Source organism: Rhinopithecus roxellana, chromosome 5 (assembly GCF_007565055.1).
Source record: "Rhinopithecus roxellana isolate Shanxi Qingling chromosome 5, ASM756505v1, whole genome shotgun sequence".
NCBI classification, from domain to species: domain Eukaryota; kingdom Metazoa; phylum Chordata; class Mammalia; order Primates; family Cercopithecidae; genus Rhinopithecus; species Rhinopithecus roxellana.
This window is the reverse complement of record NC_044553.1, coordinates 48,856,114-48,882,708: the sequence shown is the minus strand read 5'-3', so window position 1 is coordinate 48,882,708 and position 26,595 is coordinate 48,856,114. Positions and strand designations below refer to the sequence as shown.

The 26,595-nt window shown below is 38.4% G+C and overlaps 1 protein-coding gene across 2 annotated transcripts in view; it reads right to left on the bottom strand.

The window, feature by feature from the left end:
• Positions 1-26,595, bottom strand: part of BAZ1A (bromodomain adjacent to zinc finger domain 1A) — a 131,086-nt gene that overhangs the window by 39,239 nt on the left and 65,252 nt on the right. For both annotated transcript variants that reach the window (XM_010377370.2, XM_010377369.2), the window contains exons 5-12: positions 26,366-26,467; positions 22,264-22,351; positions 17,323-17,457; positions 15,537-15,636; positions 14,685-14,851; positions 5,758-5,853; positions 4,842-4,980; positions 2,857-3,003 (exon numbers count right to left, since the gene is read on the bottom strand). In XM_010377370.2, coding sequence (XP_010375672.1) covers positions 2,857-3,003; positions 4,842-4,980; positions 5,758-5,853; positions 14,685-14,851; positions 15,537-15,636; positions 17,323-17,457; positions 22,264-22,351; positions 26,366-26,467 — 974 coding nt within the window. The remainder of the gene's footprint in view (positions 1-2,856; positions 3,004-4,841; positions 4,981-5,757; positions 5,854-14,684; positions 14,852-15,536; positions 15,637-17,322; positions 17,458-22,263; positions 22,352-26,365; positions 26,468-26,595) is intronic.

Here is a 26,595-nt window from a genome sequence, read left to right as displayed (position 1 = left end):
TCTCTAGATCAGACTGCATGTGCTTGTATCCCATCAATTCCTTATTAGCCATGTTTCTTCAAACTAAGCCTCAGTTTCTTTATATGTAAAATGCAGAAAATAGTATCTACCTCAAAAGAGTAGTATGAGAATTAAATGAAACAATGTGTAGTCTCTTACATCACTTATTTTACATCACGTAAAATGTGGTCAGTAATAAATAATAGGGAAAGTGAGAAAACAGTGAAAAATGCCAGACTTATTTTTTTCCTCCCTAACATTAAAAAAAAAATATATATATATATATATATTTTTCTCCTTCGAAACAGGGTCTCACTCTGTCCCAGGATGGTGTGCAGTGGCACAATCACAGGAAACTGCAGCCTCAAACTCCCAGGATCAAACAATCCTCCCACCTCAGCCTCCCAAGTAGCTGGGGCTACAGGCATGTACGACTACACCTGGCTAATTTTAATTAAATTTATTTTCTTGAGACAGAGTCTCTCTCTATTGCCTAGACTGGTGTCGCGATCTCGGATCACTGCAACCTCTGCCTCCTGGGTTCAAGGGATTATTGTGCCTCAGCTTCCCAAGTAGCTGGGATTACAGGCATGTGCCACCATGCCTGGCTAATTTTTGCATTTTTAGTAGAGATGCGGTTTCACCATGTTGGTCAGGCTGGTCTTGAACTTCTGACCTTAAGTGATCCGCCCACCTCAGCCTCCCAAAATGCTGGGATTACGGGCATGAGCCACCGCGCCTAGCCTTGTTTTATTTTTTGTAGAGACAAGGGTCTCACTATGTCACCCAGGCTAAATATTTTCAAAGACAGCATTAAAACTTTTATTAAGTAACCAATATTATTTAGAGAGATACATCTTATATTTATACACAGTCCTATATAGGCAGTAGTTATTTTAAAAACTCACAGATCAATCATGAAAGTGTAATGGCAGCTGGGCGCAGTGGCTCAAACCCAGCACTTTGGGAGGCCGAGGCAAGCGGATCACCTGAGGTCGGGAGTTCAAGACCAGCCTGACCAACATGGAGAAACCCTGTCTCTACTAAAAATACAATATTAGCCGGATATGGTGGTGCATACCTGTAATCCCAGCTATTCAGGAGGCTGAGACGGGAGAATCGCTTGAACCCAGGAGGCAGAGGTTACAGTGAGCCAAGATTGCGCCATTGCACTCCAGCCTGGGCATCAAGAGCGAAACTCCGTCTCAAAAAAGAAAAGAGATGAGAAGAGAAGAGAAGAGAAGAGAATGTAATGGCAATTCAAACACCAACCATTGCTTATATATATTTTTCCTTTATAATACTAATTTTCCCATACCATTTCCTTTTTACCACACTTTTATTTTCCACCATGACTTCTAAAACTACACAATTCAAATCTGGAATTAAATACAGCTTTATGTCTTGTACTGTTAGAATTTGATCAATAACCCTATAATATTGGCCATTAATAAATATAATAGCTAAAAGAATATCATTTAATCGACTAAATTATCTGAGATGACAATAGGGGTCATATTGTTTAAAATGGTCTTAATAAGGGACCTATGGTGGTTAGCACTCAAGCTAGATACAAATATATTTTTGCTTGAACTCAGGCTGTAAAATCAAAAGGCAACAAACATCAATGCATACTCATCAATATCCTGTTGCTTCAGAGACCAGGCATAAAGGAAGATGACCTTGAATTATCTAAGGTCAACAAAACTATCTGACTGGAGGAATATCCCATCTTTCTGTACCAATATTCTGATATCAAGATGTCTCCTAACAGTTCTTTCTTATTGTGAATTTTTACGTAACACACTCAAGTATTGTTTAATCAAGTTTCTGGTCCTAAATCTCATATATGGTAAAGTCCAGGGTATTATTCAGGAGGCCAAATCAATCTCTTATTAGAAATGCTTAACATTTCCTCTGACTGAGGTAAATCCTAAACAAAATAGTGAACGTACTGTTTTAAAAATATGTAAGGGTTTGCCCCAAGAATTATTCCTGCATTAACATGTAGCATACAACTGACTCTAGATATTTAAGCGTACAGAACTTAAAGGGCAAATTATCTAGTTCGAACTATTAAGTAAAATTTTACTTAACTCTGATGTAAAAACTATCAGATCTAAAATGAAATCAGCAGTAGTATTTTCATTTTAAAATATTAATTACAATTAAAGTATTTCCTGGCCAGGCGCAGTGGCACATGCCTGTAATCCCAGCACTTTGGGAGGCCAAGGCAGGTGGATCACCTGAGGTCAGAAGTTCCAGACCGGCCTGGCCAACACAGTGAAACCCCGTCTCTATTAAAAACAATACAAAAATTAGCTGGATGTGGTGGTGGGCGTCTGTAATCCCAGCTACTCGGGAGGCTGAGGCAGGAGAATCGCTTGAACCTGGGAGGCAGAGGTTGCAGTGAGCCAAGATCATGCCAATGCACTTCAGCCTGGCAACAGAGTGAAACTCCATCTCAAAAAAAAAAAAGTATTTCCTTAGTTAGGGGCCAAAAGAACCCCCAAAAAACAAAGAAACGGTGCTACAGTGCTAGTTAGCAGAATCTCTTGGAATTACAGATACTGGTCAATGAAATCTATAATGCTCCTAAATCATAGGAAAAGTCTAAAGGAATAAAAGCAAGATAGATCGAGGGAAAATATCTTTAAGGTTGTCAGACACAGGTTATATCAAAACAAAATTTTTATAACATAATTCGTATGTTGTTAGCATATGATTCAACATCAGGTAACCTGAACAACTATATTTTATAAGCATAAAAGCCAATTTAATTTAAAATTAGCCTTCAAAAATTAGTTTCACTACAAAACTACTATGGTTCAATCAGCAATAATGTTGAACTCTGACCTTTGGTGTCAGCATCAGTTAGTTGCTCTTTGGCTACTTCCTCTTCTTCTTCAGCTATTGCCTGGAAGATTGCAGTCAGGAAGAAAAAAAGCAATTCACACAGTGGGCCTTCACTGTCATTTCCTACAAGAGCTTCCTCTAATACTTCTGTGAATAAAATGTTTAAAATGAATTTAAAGTTCTGTTCATGTACTGAAAAAACAATTCCACTGGAAGAAACATGTAATCAACAATAGTATGTGCACCTATTTTCTTAAGCATCAATTTATGAAAGTATAACCAAGTATTATCCAAGCCAAAATAAGAAACAATTTACATAGATTACAATAAAATACAATAAAATCATAAGCCAAAGTCACCTCATTCAAGTAAGTCAAAATAGCCTCAATAGATCAACATATTTCATTTAAATTTAAATTTAAGGCACGAATTAAGGCACATTTTAAAAATTATAGTTTTATTCTAATCTGAACAATGCAAATATTTGTTAATTGTGCCACTGTTCTTGAGGGCTATGTATGTGCAAATAGTGAACAGGAGAGGTCATTATCCGCATTAGGTTTTAATCCTAATATTGTGTCTAAGTCATAAATAAATGTTTCTTATCTAATTCATCTCACCTAAACCAGCACTGTTTAGACCTCCTTGATCTATAAGGCACAATGATTCTTGCCTCATCCGGCTCATAAGGAGAAATAAAATAATTTGAAAGCCCCCCTAAAGAATACACTTTTATTAAAATAAGAGTGGCATTATAGGCTGGGCACAATGGCTCATGCCTATAATGAGCCAAGGCTGAGGCAGGCGGATCACGAGGTCAGGAGATTGAGACCATCCTGGCTAACACGGTGAAACCTCATCCCTACTAAAAATACAAAAAAATTGGGCCGGGCGCAGTGGCTCACGCCTGTAATCCCAGCGCTTTGGGAGGCCGTGGTGGGCAGATCACAAGATCAGGAGTTCAAGACTAGCCTGGCCAAAATGGTGAAACCCTGTCTCTACTAAAAATACAAAAATTAGCTGGGCATGGTGGCGGGTGCCTGTAATCCCACCTACTCGGGAGGCTGAGGCAGAGAATTGCTTGAACCTAGGAGGTGGAGGTTGCAGTGAGCCAAGATTAGGCACTACACTCCAACCTGGGTGACAGAGCGAGACTCTGTCTCAAAAAAAAAATAAAAATAAATAAATAAATAAATAAAAAAGAAAAAGAAAAAAATTAGCCAGGCGCGGTGGCAGGCGCCTGTAGTCCCAGCTACTTGGGAGGCTGAGGCAGAAGAATTGCTTGAACCCTGGAGGTGGAGCTTGCAGTGAGCTGAGATCTCACCACTGCACTCTAGCCTAGGCGACAGAGCAAGACTCTGCCTCAAGAAAAAAAAGAGTGGCATTATAATTCTCTATTTCAAAGTCTCTACATAGATTTTAAGAAAATTATTTTTCCATGTGACAGCCAAAAATTCAAAATCTGATCCAAATCTCTCCTTATACTAAATGCATTATAAATGTTTATACAAAGTAAAAGTATATAAGTACATAGGCCAAAGAGAATTACAAATTAAAGGTGGGCAATAACCTATCTGCAAACACCCATATACCACTCCCTGCTCAAGAAGTGGAGTCTATTCCACCATCCTGTTGAATCCCAAGGTGGCCTCTCACTGCTCTGACCAATGGAATGTGGCAGAAGTAAGGCTGTGCCAATTCCAGGCCTAGGCTTTAAGAGGACTAGTAGTTTCTGCTTCCTGCTTCTTAAGAGTCCCCAGGTGCCACATAATAAGAATGAGATACTCTGATGAAATGAAAGGCCACATGAAGAGGACCAAGGCACCAGAACCTGTGTAAGAAGAAGCCATTTTGAACACCTAGCTAGACCAGAGAGATCCCAACTCCAGTTGGGATCTACAGAACTTTACAAGATGGCTTGTGTTTTTAAAGGCACTAAGTTTAGGATGAACTATAATGTAGCAATAGCTAACTAGAGCACTTGCCTAGGGTTACTCCATCAGGAAACTCATCTTGAAGATCAAAAAGTTCCCCAAATGCATTAAGGAACTCCAAAACCATCAAAGCATCACCAAAGATTTCAGGAGGTAGTCTAGTTTTCACTGGTGTTGGTTCTGGAAGTTCCTGAAAGATTAAACAATTTATATAACTATGTGAACCACGAAAAGGAAAATTTAAAAGGTAGAGATGACATACTTTTTACCTAACTATTAAGCATTATTCTTTGTAAGCTACTGGTTCTCAACCCTGGCTGTTTATCACAATCACCTTTGAAACTTCTAAAATTATAGATGTCCTGAACTTGTTCCAACTTTACTAAATCACAGTTCCTGAGAAGGGACTGGGAGAAAGGAACATTTTCCTTCCTTTTACTAAGAACATAGCTTTAGGCTGAGTGTATTCCTGACTATATTTCCTAGTAAGAGTCTCTTAAGCCACATTTTGAAGTCAAATCAGCTGTGAGATACTACCTTCAATGTACTATCTCCTTATGATTTGGAACATAATTAATCTACCATCTACTGATTTAGAAACTGTTCTTTATAAACCAAGTTGAATGAGTTTGATTTGGACACTTTGGCCATTTCTGGAAACAGGCAGAATCCTTACCTAGCAATCAAGCTAAATGCATGCCTGGCTACAGTGGTTTTTGGATTATTAAGGATTACACAAACTGACCTATTATTTCTACAGAATAAGATCCATTATCAAAGCTGATTATAAAACACTAACAATGCTACCTTGGAATTCTAAGTGTGAACATTTGCTTAACTAGCTATTTTCTCTCGGTTAAATATAAAGAAAAGAGGCTGCTATTAAATAAAAGAATGATTTCATCAGCAAAGCCACATAAGGCATGTAAAACCTATGTGTGCCAAACATCACATAACATGTTTATACCTTAAGGTCATCACATTCCATATCTTCTCTAGGTTTACTCCACTGTTTTAAGTATTCCACATATTTTCGCTTTTCTTCACGTAACTTCTCTCTTTCCTAAAAAATTTTAAAAGTTAGTAACAATTCATGTAAGAAATTTATATGGCAGCATTGGCATCTCCTGAGAACTTGTTAGAAATGCAAATACTTGGACCTTATCCCATACCTACTGAAGCAGTAACTCTGAGGTTAGGACTTAGCAATTGGTGTTCTAGCAAGCCCTCCTGGTGGTTTTTAATACATGCTAAAGTTTTAGAACCACTGATCAAAATAATACCTATCAAAATAATGCTATAAAGACTGAAAATGGGCTGAGTGCAGTGGCTCACACATGTAATCCCAGCACTTTGGGAGTCAGAGTCAGGTGGATCACTTGAGGTCAGAAGTTCGAGACCAGCCTGGCCAAAATGGCGAAACTCCATCTCTACTAAAAATACAAATGTATATATATAAATAAGCTGGGCATGGTAGCACGTGCCTGTCATTCCAGCTACTCGGGAAGCTGAGGCAGAAGAAGCACTTGTACCCAGGAGGAGAGGGTTGCAGTGAGCTGAGATCATACCACTGCACTCCAGCCTGGGCAGCTCTTGAATAAATATTAATTTAATCTGACTTGATCTATAGCTTTCCCTCTACTTCCTATCAATAAGATCCTAGCAAAATAAATTATTAGACGGCCTGAAATGAAACTTCCCCTTATATTTGTAATACATTTGTTATTTTCAAGATTCATTTGAATCTGGTAACAGCCTAGAGACACAAAGAGGGAACAATAATTAAAAGCAACAATATTAGAATAGATGGACTTCTTTCTTGTAATTTAGGCTATTTCTCTTACTTGGTCTTTTGAAACTCTTACTTTTTGATTCTGGTGTTTGAAATTGCAAGATAAATATTAACTGCTAAATGTCTCTAATAAAGCAGTATACATAAAATATTTTACTATTTTTTCCAGTAAGTATATTTAATATGTTATTATATTATTCTCTTCTTTGAAATTTAGGAACAACAGAGGTAAACAGATGTGCACTTATCAAATTTTCAACATAAAATGGCCTAGATAGTTACGGAACTTGCTGTAACTTGAATAGTCTGCTTAAATAAATTACCACCCCCAACCTCAGAAATAATTCTTATAGGATCAAGTAAGGTTAGCATTCTAATTCATTGTTGTGAACAGTGTAAATAAGCACATGCTTGGGAAATACTTAGTGATGTATATGTATAGAAAGTTTTAAAAATATTTTTACCCTTTGATTTATTCTACTTCTACAAATTTATCCTGGGACATAGTCCAAAAAAAAGAAGACTTTATTCAGAAATTTGAACACAGCAGTATTATTTAAAGCACTTGGACTATTTAATGAGTTATGCAGTCATTAAAAATTCCACTTAAGATTATTTAATAACATGGAAGAATGTTTATGATCATGTTAGATTAGAAAAAGCATATAAAACTTTAAATGGTGAGTGATCTGTTTTTTTAAGGCACAGGATAAAGACTAGAAATTAACAAATCAAAGTGTTAATTCTATCTCTGGCCAGGTGCGGTGGCTCATGCCTGTAATCCTAGCAATTTGGGAGGTCGAGGCGGGCAGATCACTTGAGGTCAGGAGTTTCAGACCAGCCTGGCCAACATGGTGAAACCCCATCTCTACTAAAAATACGAAAATTAGCCAGGCGTGGTGGTGGGCACTTCTAATCCCAGTCACTCGGGAAGCTGAGGCAGGAGAACTGCTTGAATCTGGGAGGCAGAGGTTGCAGTGAGCCCAGATCAAGCCACTGAACTTCAGCCTGAGCAAGAGAGTGACACTCAGTCTCAAAAAAAAAAAAGTGTTAATTCTATCTCTAAATGTTACCATCAGATTTCTGGTGATTTTTCTGTTCTCTATGTTTTCTGGTGTAAACTTATATTAGACCTTCTACACCAACTCAATGGTCTATTTGACAAACATTTGGTTTCCGTTCCAAGATGGCTGAATAGGAACAGCTCCCGTCTGCAGCTCCCAGTGTGATCGATGCAGAAGATGGTGATTTCTGCATTTCCAACTGAGTTACCTGGTTCATCTCATTGGGACTGTTTGGACAGTGGGTGCAGCCCATGGAGGGCGAGTTGAAGCAGGGTGGGGCATCACCTCACCCGGGAAGCGCAAGGGGTTAGGGGATTTCCCTTTCCTAGCCAAGGGAAGCCGTGACAGACTGCACCTGGAAAATTGGGACACTCCTGCCCAAATACTACGCTTTTCCAATGGTCTTAGCAAATAGCACACCAGGAGATTATATCCCGTGCCCGGCTCAGCGGGTCCCACACCCACAGAGCCTTGCTCACTGCTAGCGCAGCAGTCTGAGATTGACCTGCGAGGCAGTAGCCTGGCTAGGGGGAGGGGTGTCCCCCATTGCTGAGGCTTGAGCAGGTAAACAAAGCAGCCAGGGAAGCTCAAACTGGGCAAAGCCCACTGCAGCTCTGCAAAGTCTGCTGCCTCTGGGGGGCAGGGCATAGCTGAACAAAAGGCAGGAGAAACTTCTACAGATTTAAACGTCCCTGCCTGGCAGCTCTGAAGAGAGCAGTGTTTCTCCCAGCACAGTTTTTGAGCTCTGAGAACAGACAGACTATCTCCTCAAGTGGGTCCCTGACCCCTGTGTAGCCTAACTGACACCTCATACAGGTAGGTGCCCCTCTTATAGGATCAAGTAAGGTTAGCACTATATAGCAAGTAAGGTTAGCAGAGGAAGCATCAGGCAGCAATATTTGCTGTTCTGCAGGCTCCGCTGGTGATACCCAGGCAAACAGGGTCTGGAGTGGACCTCCAGCAGAATCCAACAGACCTGCAGCTGAGGGACCTCATTCTCAGAAGGAAAACTAACGAACAGAAAGGAATAGCATCAACATCAACAAAAAGGACATCTACACCAAAACCCCACCTGTAGGTCACCAGCATCAAAGACCAAATGTAGATAAAAACCACAAAAATAGGGAGAAACTAGAGCAGAGAAGCTGAAAATCCTAAAAACCAGAGCACCTCTTCTTCTCCAAAGGATCACAGCTCCTCGCCAGCAACAAAACAAAGAGGGACGGAGAATGACTTTGACGAGCTGATGGAAGTAGGCTTCAAAAGGTTGGTAATAACAAACTTCTCTAAAGGAGGATGTTCAAACTCATCACCAAGGAAGCTTAAAAACCTTGAAAAAAGATTAGACGAATGGCTAACTAGAATAAACAGTGTAGAGAAGACCTTAAATGACCTGATGGAGCTGAAAACCATGGCATGAGAACTATGTGACACATACACAAGCTTCAATAGACAATTCAATCAAGTGGAAGAAAGGGTATCAGTGATTGAAGATCAAATTAATGAAATAAAGCAAGAGGAGAAGTTCAGAGAAAAAAGAGTAAAAAGAAATGAACAAAGTCTCCAAGAAATATGGGACTATGTAAAAAGACCAAATCTATGTCTGATTGGTGTACCTGAAAGTGATGGGGAGAATGGAACCAAGTTGGAAAACACTCTTCAGGATATTATCCAGGAGAACTTCCCCAACCTAGCAAGGCAGGCCAACAGAGAACACCACAAAGACACTCCTCGAGAAGAGCAACCCCAAGACACATAAATGTCAGATTTGCCAAGGTTGAAATGAAGGAAAAAATATTAAGGGCAGCCAGAGAGAAAGGTCGGGTTACCCACAAAGGGAAGCCCATAAGACTAACAGCGGATCTCTCAGCAGAAATGCTACAAGCCAGAAGACAGTGGGGGCCAATATTCAACATTCTTAAAGAAAAGAATTTTCAACCCAGAATTTCATATCCAGCCAAACTAAGCTTCATAAGTGAAGGATAAATAAAATCCTTTCTAGACAAGCAAATGCTGAGAGATTTTGTCACCACCAGGCCCGCCTTTAAAGCTCCTGAAGGAAGCACTAAACATGGAAAGGAACAACCGGTACCAGCCATTGCCACTGCAAAAACATGCCAAATTGTAAAGACCATCAATGCTAGGAAGAAACTGCATCAACTAACGGGCAAAATAACCAGCTAACATCATAACGACAGGATCAAATTCACACATAACAATATTAACCTTAAATGTAAATGGGCTAAATGCCCCAAGTAAAAGACACAGACTGGCAAATTGAATAAAGAGTCAAGACCCATCAGTGTGCTATATTCAGGAGACCCATCTCACATGAAGAGACACATATACGCTCAAAATAAGGGATGGAGGAAGATCTACCAAGCAAATGGAAAGCAAAATAAAGCAGGGGTTGCAACCCTAGTCTCTGATAAAATAGACTTTAAACCAACAAAGACCAAAAGAGACAAAGAAGGCCATTACATAATGGTAAAGGGATCAATTCAAAAAGAAGAGCTAACTATCCCAAATATGTATGCACCAAATACAGGAGCACCCAGATTCATAAAGCAAGTCCTTAGAGACCTACAAAGAGACTTAGACTCCCACACAATAACAATGGGAGACTTTAACTCCTACTGTCAATATTAGATAGATCAATGAGACAGAAGGTTAACAAGGATATCCAGGACTTGAACTCAGCTCTGCACCAAGCGGATCTAATAGACATCTACAGAACTCTCCAGCCCAAATCAACAGAATATACATTCTTCTCAGCCCCACATCACACTTATTCCAAAACTGACCACATAGTTGGAAGTAAAGCACTCCTCAGCAAATGTAAAAGAACAGAAATCACAACGAACTGTCTTTCAGACCACAGTGCAATCAAATTAGAACTCAGGATTAAGAAACCTGCTCCTGAATGACTGCTGGGTAAATAACGAAATTAAGGCAGAAATAAAGATGTTCTTTGAAACCAGTGAGAACAAAGACACAATGTACCAGAATCTCTGGGACACATTTAAAGCAGTGTGTAGAGGGAAATTTATAGCACTAAATGCCCACAAGAGAAAGAAGGAAAGATCTAAAATTGACACCCTAACATCACAATTAAAAGAACTAGAGAAGAGGAAACAAATTCAAAAGCTAGCAGAAGGCAAGAAATAACTAAGATCAGAGCAGAACTGAAGGGGATAGAGACACAAAAAACCCTTTAAAAAAAATCAGTGAATCCGGGAGCTGGTTTCTTGAAAAGATCGACAAAATTGATAGACCACTAGCAAGACTAATAAAGAAGAAAAGAGAGAAGAATCAAATAGACATAATAAAAAACAACAAAGGGGATATCACCACCGATCCCACAGAAATACAAACTACCATCAGAGAATACTATAAACACCTCTACGCAAATAAACTAGAAAATCTAGAAGAAATGGATAAATTCCTGGACACATACACCTTCCCAAGACTAAACTAGGAAGAAGTTGAATCTCTGAATAGACCAATAACAGGTTCTGAAATTGAGGCAATAATTAATAGCCTACAAACCAAAAAAAGTCCAGGACCAGACGGATTCACAGCCGAATTCTGTCAGAGGTACAAGGAGGAGCTGGTACCAGTCCTTCTGAAACTATTCCAATCAACAGAAAAAGAGGGACTCCTCCCTAACCCATTTTATGAGGCCAGCATCATCCTGATACCAAAGCCTGGCAGAGACACAACAAAAAAAGAGAATTTTAGACCAATATCCCTGATGAACATTGATGTGAAAATCCTCAGTAAAATACTGGCAAACTGAATCCAGCAGCACATCAAAAAGCTTATCCACCATGATCAAGTGGGCTTCATCCGTGGGATGCAAGGCTGTTTCAACATATGCAAATCAATAAAAATAATCCATCACATAAACAGAATCAATGACAAAAACCACATGATTATCTCAATACATGCAGAAAAGACCTTCAACAAAATTCAACAGCCCTTCATGCTAAAAATGCCCAATAAACTAGGTACTGATGGAACGTATCTCAAAATAATTAGAGCTATTTATGACAAACCCACAGCCAATATCATACTGAATGGGCAAAAACTGGAAGGATTCCTTTTGAAAACCAGCACAAAACAAGGATGCCCTCTCTCACAACTCCTATTCAACATAGTATTGGAAGTTCTGGCCAGTGCAATCAGGCAAGATAAAGAAATAAAGGGTATTCACAGTTAGGAAATGAGGAAGTCAAATTGTCTGTCTGCAGATGACATGATTGTATATTTAGAAAACCCTATCATCTCAGCCCAAAATCTCCTTAAGCTGATAAGCAACTTCAGCAAAGTCTCAGGATACAAAATTAATGTGCAAAAATCACAAGCATTCTTATACACCATTAACAGAAAAACAGAGAGCCAAATCATGAGTAAACTCCCATTCACAATTGCTTCAAAGAGAATTAAATACCTAGGAATCCAACTTACAAGGGATGTGAAGGACCTCTTCAAGGAAATCTACAAACCACTGCTCAACGAAATAAAAGAGGACACAAACAAATGGAAGAACATTCCATGCTCATGGATAGGAAGAATCAATATCGTGAAAATGGCCATATTGCCCAAGTAATTTATAGATTCAATGCCATCCCCATCAAGCGACCAATGACTTTCTTCACAGAATTGGAAAAAACTACTTTAAAGTTCATATGGAACCAAAAAAGAGCCCGCATTGCCAAGACAATCGTAAGTAAAAAGAAGAAAGCTGGAGGCATCACGCTACCTGACTTCAAACTATACTACAAGGCTACAGTAACCAAAACAGCATCATACTAGTACCAAAACAGATATATAGACCAAAGGAACAGGACAGAGGCCTTAGAAATAACACCACACATCTACAACCATCTGATCTTTGACAAACTTGACAAAAACAAGAAATGGGGAAAGGATTCCCTATTTAATAAATGGTGCTGGGAAACCTGGCTAGCCATATGTAAGAAAGCTGAAACTGGATCCCTTCCGTATACCTTATACAAAAATTAATTCAAGATGGATTAGAGACTTAAATGTTAGACCTAAAACCATAAAAACCCTAGAAGAAAACCCAGGCAATACCATTCAGGACATAGGTATGGGCAAAGACTTCAAGACTAAAACACCAAAAGCAATGTCAACAAAAGCCAAAATTGACAAATGGGATCTAATTAAACTAAAGAGCTTCTGCATAGCAAAAGAAACTACCATCAGAGTGAACAGGCAACCTACAGAATGGGAGAAAATTTTTGCAGACTACCCATCTGACAAAGGGCTAATATCCAGAATCTACAAAGAACTTAAATTTACAAGAAAACAATCTAACAACTCCATCAAAAAGTGGGCAAAGGATATGAACAGACACTTCTCAAAAGAAGACATTTATGCAGCCAACAGACACATGAAAAAATGCTCATCATCACTGGCCATCAGAGAAATGCAAATCAAAACCACAACGAGATACCATCTCACACCAGTTAGAATGGTGATCATTAACAAGTCAGGAAACAACAGATGCTGGAGAGGATGTGGAAAAATAGGAATGCTTTTACACTGTTGGTGGGACTGTAAACTAGTTCAACCATTGTGGAAGACAGTGTGGCGATTCCTCAAGGATCTAGAACCAGAAATACCATTTGACCCAGCAATCCCATTACTGGGTACGTACCCAAAGGATTATAAATCATGCTACTATAAAGACGCATGCACATGTATGTTTATTGCTGCACTATTCACAATAGCAAAGACTTGGAACCAACCCAAATGTCCATCAATGATAGACTGGATTAAGAAAATGTGGCACATATACACCATGGAATACTATGCAGCCATAAAAAAGGATGAGTTCATATCCTTTGCAGGGACATGGATGAAGCTGGAAACCATCATTCTGAGCAAACTATCACAAGAACAGAAAACCAAACACCACATGTTCTCACTCATAGGTGGGAATTGAACAATGAGAACACTTGGACACAGGGTGGGGAACATCACACACAGGGGCCTGTTGTGGGGTGGGCAGCAGGAGGAGGGATAGCATTAGGAAAAATACCTAATGTAAATGACGAGTTAAAGGGTACAGCAAACCAACATGGCACATGTATACCTATGTAACAAACCTGCACGTTGTGCACATGTACCCTAGAAATTAAAAAAAAAAAAAAAATTCAAGGCAGACTACAGACAACTAAAATGAGCACGGAGCATGTAACATGATCCTCTAAGGCTACTTGTGAATATCCCAAGAAATCTCCGAAAATGACTGACTTTGGAGGAAACCAGCTATAGAATTCTCTAAGGAATATGTACCACTCAAGACCACAATCAAAGATTTGATGAAACACTATTATTACACCTTATTTTTCAAATAGGATAAGAACACAGTAATACATTCTTGTTATTTCTATTTATTTATTTATTTATTTATTTATTTGAGATAGAATCTTGTTCTGTCACCCAGGCTGGTGTGCAGTGGCACGGTCTTGGCTCACTGTAACCTCCACCCATGTTCAAGCGATTCTCCTGCCTCAGTCTCCTTAGTAGTTGGGATTACAGGTGCGTACTACCATGCCTGGCTAATTTTTGTATTTTTAGTAGAGATGGGGTTTCACCATGCTGGCCAGGCGGGTCTCAAACTCTTGACCTCATGATCTGCCTGCCTTGGCCTCCCAAAGTGCTGGGATTACAGGCGTGAGCCACTGTGCCCGGCCTATTTTATTTTTCAAACTGTGTATTTTACCTCTTAAAGTTTTACATATAAACTTTTACATATATAATCTTCCCTAAATTTGGAAGTCTAAACAATGAAATCATTTAGAACTGCGTTCTAAAAGAGGTTTTAAGTATGTGTAAAGGCATGTTAAATGTTCCAAAGCAAAAGGGAGATAAACCAATCAGCTTTCTATGCATATTCATAAATGTGAATGAAAGTAGAAAAGCATTTGAAAATCAACCATGGAGGTAGATATGTAAAGTAGCAGTACTATATGTAGAGTATAGCTAGTATACTCAAATGAATACCTTTTCTCTTTCTACTTTAAGCCTCTCTTTTTCTTCTTTTTTCTTTAGTCTCTCCTCTTCAACAATTTTTTTCAGTTCTTCTCTCTTTTTCTCTTTATCTTCTTTTTCTTTTTTCTTCGCTTCTAGGGCATCTGCTTTTTCTCTTTTTAATTTAGCCTTTTCAAAAGCTGTGGAGAAAAATCAAACTTAGAACTATATATAGACAAAAAATAACACTTGGCAATTTTTTTGATATAACAACAGAATCCTTGAAATAAATGAGATTAGTAGAGACTCTCAAAATTCCTAGAGGGAGCCAGCAGGTGATTAAAATAGGAAAAGCAAATTGGCTAAGTTTATGACAAACTACAGTACTGGGACAAACATATATGTGCCTTTGGAAGCCCTAATACCCAAAGTGTGATCTGAAGACCAGCAGCAAGGTTATCATCACCTTGTTAAAAAATGCAGAATCTCATTCCCCAACCAGACCTACTAATTTAGAATCTTCATTTTAACAAGATCCCCAAGTGATTCATATGTATATTCAAGTTTGGGAAGCAATGTTTTAAAAGGCTTTGTGAATCAAACAAAATAGCCCCAGTTTGTAAGCTCCAGAAACTCAAACTTCTGCTTAATCTAGCACTAAGCAATTTAATAGGGCATATGCAAGACTGTGAAATTTTAAGAGATGAAGTGGTCTTATTTATAAAACAAGCAAACAAATAAACAATAGTTATCTGATAGAAAAAATAACTGCACTTCAAAACAATTAACCAGAAACATGCCATTTCAGAAACATCCCCCACTCAGGCACAGAGAAATATTCTTTCTTATTCCTAATCAGCTTTTGGAAAGAATGTTAAAACTCACCCAGTGACTTCATTTCTTCTTGTTTCAAAAGTTTATCTCTTTCTTTAGTAGCTTTGTTCCTATAACTTGCAAGAGTCTGTTTATTAGCAACATTGTCCTCCTAAAAAAACAAACCACAACAGTATGCCTGGTTCTTATAGTTAAGAATAAAAAGCAAAATATTTAAAACTCTCACCAATTACACTTTCTTTATACTAAAATGATTTTTTTCTTTTCTTTTTTTTTTTTTTTTTTGAGACAAAATCTCGCTGTATCCCTCAGGCTGGAGTGCAGTGGTGTGATCTCGGCTCACTGCAACCTCTGCTTCCTGGGCTCAAGTGATTCCTGTCCCTCAGCCTCCTGAGTAGCTAGGATTACAGGCACGTATCACCACACCCGACTAATTATTTTTTGTATTTTTAGTAGATACGGGGTTCTGCCATGTTGGCCAGGCTGGTCTTGAACTCCTGACCTCGAGTGGGCTACTCACCTCAGCCTCCCAAAGTGCTGGGATTACAGGTGTGAGCCACCATGCCCAGTCTAAAATGAGTTTTTATTCTAAAGTATAATTGGGCCGGGCACAGTGGCTCATGCCTGTAATCGTAGCATTTTGGGAAGCCAAGGCAGGCAGAATACTTGAGGTCAGGCGTTCAAGAGCAGCCTGGCCAACATCATGAAACCCCATCTCTACCAAAAATGCAAAAATTAGCTGGGAGTGGTGGCATGCACCTGCAGCCCCAGCTACTCAGGAGGCTGAGGAAGGAGAACTGCTTGAACCCAGGAGGTGGAGGTTGCAGTGAGCCAAGATTGTGCCACTGTACTCCAGCATGGGTGATAGAGTGAGACTCCATCTCAAAAAAAAAAAAAAAAAAAAAAAAAAAAGTGCAACTGAACTGTTAATAACTCTAATCTTAGTAATACACAGAACATGAGTTAACTCTGTAGCTCTATAAATTACTACAAGAATATCTCAGGAAAAATTGGCAATACATAGAAAGAGCCTTAAAAATGCATTAGAAAAACAAACTTTCAGCTTACTTTATAAACTAGATGGTGTAAATATCAAATATGAAAGATGTAGAAAAAAGACATACCAGAAACATTCTTGTGGCCAATGTCAAATTTTATTTTTATTTTATTTCTTCTAAGAATAGTGTCTCTAACCTAATTAACTTGTGTAGGTTTTTTTTGTTTTGTTTTTTAAGACAGAGTCTTGGCTTTGTTGTCCAGGCTGAAGTGCAATGTGGCATGATCTCGGCTCACAGCAACCTCGGCCTCTGTCTGCCTTCTGGGTTTGAGCAATTCTCGTGCCTCAGGCTCCTGTATTTTTAGTAGAGACAGAGTTTTGCCATGTTGGCCAGGCTAGTCTAGAACTCCTGGACTCAAATGTCTACCCACCTCAGCCTCCCAAAGTACTGGGATTACAGGCAAGAGCCACTGTGCCCGGCTGCATTATTGCTTTTTAAAAACCCCCTATAACTTCCTCCTGTCAGAATTTATTACTATTTTATACTTCAATCCCATAGTTTACTCCCTGCTTTACATTTCAGTAATTGCTTATGTGCTTGCTTCCACTTTGGTATAAAATCCTTGTGGTATGAAAGTCATATCTAATTCACACCTGAAACTTCTACAAGCCTCATTGCTGAGCAGTTATCAACATATAGTACATACTCACATATTTTTTGGTGAGGTAATGAGTTTCTTCCTCTAGGCTATGGATGTGAGGGGAGACAAACATACTTCTTGATTCTGAATACTGTTTTACTAACAGTGAAAATGTAGTTTTAATCAGTTCTCTACTTACCTGACTAATAGGTATTCGTTTGGGAGGTCTCCCTCTTCGTCTGTTAGCAGGACTGAAGATAAATGTGGGCGGATCATCAGGAAAGAAATAAGAAAAATCTTGTTCTGCTATTTTATACGTTGAAAGAGATGATGCCTTAATTAACACAAAGACATAGGGTACAATAATAACACATTAGTAAACAATATACAGATATGCCCTACATGTCATATGGCCACTATTAATGCTGTTAAAAGACCAGGATAGGCTGGGCACAGTGGCTCATGCCTGTAATCCCAGCACTTTGGGAGGCCGAGGCAGGCAGATCATGATGTCAAGAGATTGAGACCATCCTGCCCAACATGATGAAACCCCATCTCTACTAAAAATACAAAAATTAGCTGGGTATGGTGGTGCATATCTGTAGTCCCAGGTACTTGGGAGGCTGAGGCAGGAGAACTGCTTGAACCTGGGAGGTGGAGGTTGCAGTGAGCACAGATCATGCCACTGCACTCCAGCCTGGTGACAGAGTAAGACCTCATCTCAGAAAAAAAAAAAAAAAATCAGGATAAAAACATTAGAATTTTATGCATTATTGTGTAGTAAATACATCTTAGTTGGTTTAACCAATCCTTTTTCCACTATATAATTAATTAGGCTTACCAGAAAGAAAACCACAATTCAAAGATTACATTATAATAAAATACCTCAAGAATGGTTGTACAGTTTCTTATATTTCAAAATTATATATTATACAATACTTTATTTTGCTTTGACAAATTTTGTGAGATTTTCTATGTAAATGAATAATCAATCCATATATTTAACATTAAAAATCCACTGTATTAACCCGATAAATTTTTCTTAACCATTTGCCAACTGCTGAACATTTATTCAGATATTCCTCCCAGGGTAGAGTAATAACTTAAATACTTAATGTATCAAATTTCCCATTACATCCCTCTAGTCTTGATAAAAGCAGAAATACTTGCAAATTCCTATAAAGTTTAAACAAAGAAGTTCAGAAGTCAACCTTATTCTTGCCAGAAATGGTGTGGTTCTAGAATAATTACTAAATCCAAGAGTTTATCTCCTTTTACCTTGTATCTAGAATTTGTTTGCCTTTTAAAGTTTTTTTATTTTAATTTTATTTATGTATTTATTTATTTTGAGACAGAATCTTGCTCTGTCACCCAGGCTGGAGTGTAGTGACATGATCTCGGCTCACTGCAACCTCTGCCTCCTAGGTTCAAGTGAGTCTCCTGCCTCAGTCTCCCGAGTAGCTGAGATTACAGGTGCGCGCCACCACATCCGGCTAATTTTTGTATTTTTAGTAGAGACAACATCTCACCACGTTGGCCAGGCTGGTCTCGAACTCCTGACCTCAAGTGATCTGCCCGCCTTGGCCTCCCAAAGTGCTGGGATTACAGGCATAAGCCACTGTGCCCAGTCTTGCTTACCTTTTATCCATGTGCAACCCTAGACTTTTTGTTATTTTTGACCTAATGGCCAAGATCATCATTCTTCCTCTCAAGCAAATGAAAACAAGTGCCATTTACAGAAATACCTTTCAGGAAATGTGTGAGAAAATAATGATACAAAACACAAAAAGTTAACAAAACAGAAAAGGGTATTTTGTGTATAATTATTTTTGTAGGTAGAGCACAGCTTTAAACACCTAGAATTCAACCAGTTCTGGCCATGTAATAAATCAAGAATCTATCAAAATTTCACATTAAAGAAGATTTCATTAAAATGATCATATTCCATCCCACATAATCTCTGAATTATGTGGGATAACAGGATTATCTATGGAATAGAATTATGTAATTGTCTACAGAATTGCACCTTAAATATGATTATAAAGCACATGGGTGGTTTCGTCTCAAATATATATACACTCATAAAGGCCAAAATACGTTTTAGTACATTAATTGCCAAAGTTCCTTATTCAAACACATAATACACAAGACCCACATCTTTCTGTACTTGTAGGTACTCCTAACAGCAGTCTATGCTCACCAAAACTGGTTATCAAACTTTGTGTGCTTGCTCACAAAGTGCTGTGCTGATATAATTTGGTTCTGTGTCCCCACCCAGATCTCATGTGGAATTGTACTCTCCAGTGGTAAAGGACAGGCCTGGTAGGAGGTGACTGAATCATGGAGCGGACTTCCCCCTTGCTGTTCATGAGATCTGGTTGTTTGAAAGTATGTAGCACCTCCCACTTCACGCTCTCTCCTGCCAGCCATGTGAAGATGTGCTTGCTTTCCCTTTGCTTTCTGCCAAGACTGTAGGCTTCCAAAGGCCTCCCCAGAAGCAGAAGCATGTACAGCCCATAAAACTATGAGCTGATTAAACCTCTTTTCTTTATAAATTACCCAGTCTCAGGTATGTCTTTGTAGCAGTGTGGGAATGGATTAATACACCAGCATATCCATTAATAATCTTCTATTATACTCTAAGTGAAAAATGTTTATTGTGACCTTAATTCCCATTTATTTATTAAGTAAAGTTGATCTTCTTTCCATGTTCACTGACTTTTTCCTTGGTGAAATATTTGCTGATGTCTTTTATCACCATTTTCCAATTGGGTCATCTTTGCTCACTGATGTGTAAGAAATCTTTATAAATTAGAGAAACTGGCCAACTGGCTGTTTACAATACACATATACAACTATTCACATATATCGACTGCCTACCAAGTGTCAGGCACTGTTCTAACCATTTATTGCAAGTATCTAAATCATTAAAACTTTTTGTAAGCATCATTTAATATGGCTACCTGATAATGCTATAGATAGAGCATAATTGAATCTTATCAAGGCAGATACATAAATATGCTCACATTTTAAAAAAATTATTTTTCAGATGACGCTATCTTACGTTTTCAAGTTTTTATATTTCATCCACTGTGAATTTTAATCATATCTATTTGACCATTTTCCTACTGGGGTGCATATGTTTTTCTAGTTAATTTGCACTCTTCATTGTATTTACTCAAGGTATTTTTTCCCCAGTGCTTGCCCTTGAAATCTATGCATGACTTTTTTTTTTTTTCCTGAGACGGAGTCTCCTGTTGCTCAGGCTGGAGTGCAGTGGCACGATCTTGGCTCACTTATGCATGACATTTTAAAACCTATGTTTATGCTCAATCTCATCCTTGGTATTTTTTTTTCTATTTCGTCATGTTTAAGTACCTCGTCATGTTTAACATTAAAATTTGTTTCATTTCTTTTGAGTTAGATTTAACTTTATTATTCCAATAGTTAACCAAGTGTCCATTTTTTTAATCAATCTTGTCTCTAGAGACCTGAAATGTTAACTTTTCGCATAAACTCATTGTTTTTTTAAAGTTTCTCTTCTTTTTAAACATTTATATACAGTGAAATGCACAAATCTTACACATGCTGGAGATGATTTGTGACAAATGCATACATCTCTCCAACCCATTCTACTGCCTTTTTAAACTTTCAAGCTCAGGGGTGCATTTGCAGGTTTGTTACACAGGTAACATGTGTCATGGGGTTTTTGTTGTGCAGATTACTTTATCACCCAGGTTTTAAGCAAGTACCAACTAGTTATTTTTCCCCATCCTCTCCCTCCTCCCACCTTCTGACAGGCCCCACGTATGTGCTGTTTCTGCTTTTTTTTTTTTTAGAGACAGGGTCTTGCTACGTTCCCCAGGCTGGACTTGAAATCCCAGTCTCAAGTGATCTTCCCACCTCAGCCTTAGGAGTAGCTGGGTCTACAGGCATGAGGCTCCATTCTATTGCTTTTTTTACTTAGTGTGTCTTTATCCCAATAAAAGTTGAATATTTTGCATTTTAAAAAATTATTTTGGGCCTGGCGTGGTGGCTCAAGCCTGTAATCCCAGCACTTTGGGAGGCCAAGACGGGTGGATCACAAGGTCAGGAGATCGAGACCATCCTGGCGAACACGGTGAAACCCCGTCTCTACCAAAAAAATACAAAAAACTAGCCGGGCGAGGTGGCGGGCGCCTGTAGTCTCAGCTACTTGGGAGGCTGAGGCAGGAGAATGGCGTAAACCTGGGAGGCGGAGCTTGCAGTGAGCTGAGATCCGGCCACTGCACTCCAGCCTGGGTGACACAACGAGACTCCATCTCAACCAAAAAAAAAAATTACTTTGAGTTTTACCATTTAACTTTTTACTTGGTATGCAATGTGAAATCTCTAAAACTTGACTTTTTCCTCTCTTAATGGTTATTAACAAAATATAATCTGTCTGCTTAGTATTAGCATGATACATTATTATTATTATTATTTTGAGACAGGGTCTCACTCTGTTGTCCAGGCTGGAGTGCAGTGGTAAAATCACAGCTTACAGCAGCCTTGACCTCTCCAGGCTCAGGTGATCCTTTTACTTCGGCTTCCTAAGTAGCTGGGACTACAGTTACCACCACCACACCCAGGTAATTTTTGTAATTTCTGTAGATACAGGGTTCGCCATGTTTCCCAGGCCGGTTTCCCGGGCTCAAGCAATATGTACACTTTGGCCTCCTAAAGCGCAAGGATTATAGGAGTAAGCCACGGTGCCCAGCCAATGCTCTTTTTATTATACATTGTTCTCTCATCTAGTAGGCTCTGTTTAGCATTGTTCTTTGAATCTGTCTATTCTTCATAAGCCAGAACCACACTACAGGTATTAGGAAGCTATAGCTGCCCCACTTGATAACTTTTCTTTTTCCAAATTTTCTATTTTCACCTGTCCTTGTTGATCTTTTTTATAAGTGGTAGTAACTGAACCACCTAGCAATTCTAGCAATTTTAAAAATAGTAATTAATCTAAGAAATCTTTTCCAGAAGTACTAAAAATTGGTTCCAGATTTAAAAAGAGCAATCTTTAATCATCTTTGAAATAACATTTCAGCAATGTTGTAACTTTATAACACTACCCATTTTGTTTTCTGTCTTCCAACAAATAATTTCATTATTTGATTACCTTTATTTTAATGATTCCATCTTGTGGTTCACAGTGTTGCTTCAGAAAAAGCTTTAGTTTATCACGAGAAAATAGGTGTTTTCTCCGGCTACAGGAAGCAAGGAAGTCAAAGAGGGTAGTGTTAGCATCAAAGAGTTCAACCCAAACTCCATAATTTCTGTAAATTTATAACCTGAATTTCAAGCCTAGGAATCAAAGGATACTTCATCTTCTAACAGTATTTATGTAGAAGTTACAAGAAACTTTTACAGAGGTATTTATGTAGGAAGTTATAAGAGCTACATGAGTGAATCTATTATAAAAAGTCTATTACAAAAACAGCATACGCATTTGTTGTTTAGGGGCCACTGAGAAAACAAACTTCAAGGGCCAGGTGCGGTGGCTCACGCCTGTAATCCCAGCACTTTGGGAGGCCGAGGTGGGTGGATCACGAGGTTAGGAGATTGAGACCATCCTGGTTAACATGGTGAAACCCTGTCTCTACTAAAACTACAAAAAATTAGTGGTGGTGGTGGGCACCTGTAGTCCCAACTACTCGGGAGGCTGAGGCAGGAGAATGGCATGAACCCAGGAGGCAGTGAGCTGAGATCACACCACTGCACTCCAGCCTGGGCAACAGAGCAAGACTCTGTCTCAAAAAAAAAAAAAAGAAAAAAAGAAAAAAGTAAACAAAAAAGAAAACAAACTTTAAGGAAAATATGCTATAGAGAGTAAATCAAATTTTATAAAATTAGATTATTACCCCTACAAGTATAACCATTAAAATTTTCTTAAAAATTAAAATCAGGCCAGGCACAGTGGCTCACGCCTGTAATCCTAGCACTTTGGGAAACTGAGGAGGGTGGATCACTTGAGGTCAGGAGTTCGAGACCAGCCTGGCCAACATGGTAAAACCCCATCTCTACTAAAAACACAAAAAGAATTAGCTGGGTGGTAGTGGCAGGCGCCTGTAATCCCAGCTACCTGGGAGGCTTAGGCTGGAGAATTGCTTGAGCCTGGAAGGCGGAGGGTGCAGTGAGCTGAGATTGCACTGCTGCACTCTAGTCTGGGAGACAGAGTGAGACCCTGTCTCAAAAAAACAAAGCAAAACAAAACAAAACAAAAAAAATTAAAATCAGTAGACTACCAGAAATCATATTAAGTGCTGCATATCAAGTGGATATTGTAAACAAAGTTGAACATAGCTTATATCAAATTTTAAAACATTTTGTATTTAAATCTCATGACAACCAACAAATCAGTGGGATGAAAATTAAAAGAGGCTTAAAATTAATATTCTAAAACATACTGTTTTTTATTCTCCCTTGCCCCCAATTAAAAACAACCACAAGAGTAACCACCACCACCACCACAAACAAAACAAAACCAATAGAAAAGAAATAGAAGTATTTCTGGAAAAAAGTAAATGTTTTAATTGAGTTCAATGTATTCCTTTCAAGAAAAAGCCAAGTTAAAAGCTCCAGTAAGTGAATAAACCATATATGATTTTTAAGTAGTGGCCTTCCCAAAAATGTATAGTTAGCCCTCCATATCTGTAGATCAAAAGTATTTGGAGAAAATAAAAAATTGTTTATTCCCTAAACAATACAGTATAACAAGGAATTATACTTCATTTACATTGTATTAGGTGTTATAAGTAACCTGGAGATGATTTAAAGTATATGGGAAGATGTGTGTAGGTTATATCCAAATACTACACCATTTTATGAAACTTGAACATCCAAAGATTTCCCTCCCACACAGATAACCAAGGATGACTATATTCTTTTCCTAGATTTAAAGCTCCATGAGAACAAGGACTCCGCTATATCTCTGTGCCATACAGTAGGTGGTAAAGAGAAGGTAATTACTTGTTGACTGCTGAAGAAACTAGTCCTCAAGGACTACATTAGTTTACGTGGTAGCTACTAGCCACATATTGTTTATTTATAAATAAAATTAAAAACTCAGTTCCCTCATTCTTTCTAGCTACATTTCAAATTCTCAATAGTGACACATGGCTGTTGGATAGCATACATATAACATTTCCATTATAAAAGAAAGTTCTGCCGGGCGCGGTGGCTCACGCCAGCACTTTGGGAGGCCAAGGTGGGTGGATCACGAGGTCAGGAGATCGAGACCATCCTGGCTAACAAGGTGAAATCTTGTCTCTACTAAAAAAAAAAATACGCCGGGCGCGGTGGCTCAAGCCTGTAATCCCAGCACTTTGGGAGGCCGAGACGGGCGGATCACGAGGTCAGGAGATCGAGACCATCCTGGCTAACACGGTGAAACCCCGTCTCTACTAAAAATACAAAAACTAGCCTGGCGAGGTGGCGGGCGCCTGTAGTCCCAGCTACTCGGGAGGCTGAGGCAGGAGAATGGCGTAAACCCGGGAGGCGGAGCTTGCAGTGAGCTGAGATCTGGCCATTGCACTCCAGTCCGGGCGACAGAGCGAGACTCCGCCTCAAAAAAAAAAAAAAAAAAAAAAAAAAAAAAAAAATACAAAAAATTAGCCCGGCGTGGTGGCAGGCACCTATAGTCCCAGCTTCTTGGGAGGCTGAGGCAGGAGAATGGTGTGAACCCGGAAACCAGAGCTTGCAGTGAGCCGAGATTGCGCCACGGCACTCCAGCCTGGGCGACAGAGCAAGACTCCGTCTCAAAAAAAAAAAAAAAAAAAAAAAAAAAAAAAAAAAAAAAAGGAAAGTTCTACATGTCAATACTACTCTAACGTATCAAGTCTTCTTTTTTATTAGAGGAATATTACCATCACTTTATTAAAAAAATAGCATTGTACTATTTTTTGATGCTAACAAAGACCTATAAGTCATTTAAGTCTTTTATTATGAAGTATAACTTTCTCACCTTGTAATTCTTTGGCTTACCAATTAGGAAAAAAATGAGCTAACCAAGACTGTAATCATGGTCTAGCAGAATAATTAAAGTATAAGTCAAAAAGTAAATAGAAAAATGAAAAATATTAAATAGGGAATTACATTATGTAAATAACATCCTGAACTAAAGGCAAAAGAAAAAAACTCAACTGCGAATGAGGAAAATATCTGTAGTCTCAACAGTGCTATTCATGAGCCCATAAACAAAATTTTAAAAGTTTGAATAATCAAACATTAGTTTTGGAATATTATTTTTGAATATACAGTAAAATGTAGAATGCTCTAGAGATCTTAAACTAATGACGAGCCCCCCAAAATCAACAAACCAACAAACCACACATACCTCAATATAGCCACAGAAAGTGATATATCTATCTCAGGATTCTCTTAATACTTATATTATTATTACCACTTTTGTTTGGACACACGAATATATATGGAACAAAAGCAATGAGAACACAAGCAAAACTTATTTTATGCAAGACTGACTCCTAGGTGGCAGGTTGATAGCTGGCTGATATCTTCTTACTTTCAGATGACTAAGAGCCTAAACCCAACAGGCAACAATAGGGATTTTCCTAAAATATATCTGTATAACCTAAAGCCAGTTATTTTATGTATTAACTACTCACTAAAGCAACTTCTTATATTAACTTCTGTCTCCTCTGATTAGGCCTCAAACAAGAACTTTTTAAAGATACTCATTTTTTATGATTTAACTTTCTTAACGAATAGGAAAAAACGGATCAAATGTTTGTCTAATGAATACTACAAACATTAACGTTTATAAGCACCTTCATTAATATTAAAAATTGAGTTATCTCATGAAAAGCACTTCATAAATAGGACCCTTTTTAATTCTTTAGATAGAAGACTATTTGGGGTTAGTCATCTAAACGAAGGGCTCAATCAGTCCATTAGGATTTTTTTTTTTTTTTAATAGAGACAGGGTCTTGCCACATAGTCCAGACTGGTCTTGAACTCCTGGCCTCAAGTGATCCTCCTGGCTTGGCCTGTCAAAGTGCTAGGATTACAGATGTGAGCTACTCCACCTGGCCTTCATCAAGATTCTTAGGATTTATTTTAATCAATCTATGAACATATAAATGTACATTTACTTTTTAAAAGGAAAGCAATCACAGTACTTCCTATTTCTTCTACATCAGACCTTTTTAATCTTACATAATTATTTTACTTTAAACTACTATTGAGAAGATAGTGAGTTTTACCTGATTTGTGCTGCTCTAACAATAGCAGACTCATATAATTCTTTTTTAGTGGGTTGCACTTTATACTTGAATAGTAAGGGATCAATTGCATCTTTTTTCTTCCTAAAAAGAGGAGGGAAAAGACAAGTCAGTTAATAATTTGGAAAATGAAATTTTAAATGGAAATCTAGTAAGAATACACTATAACAAAATCACATATTTCAAAAACTTTGTTTGTTTTTGAGATGGAG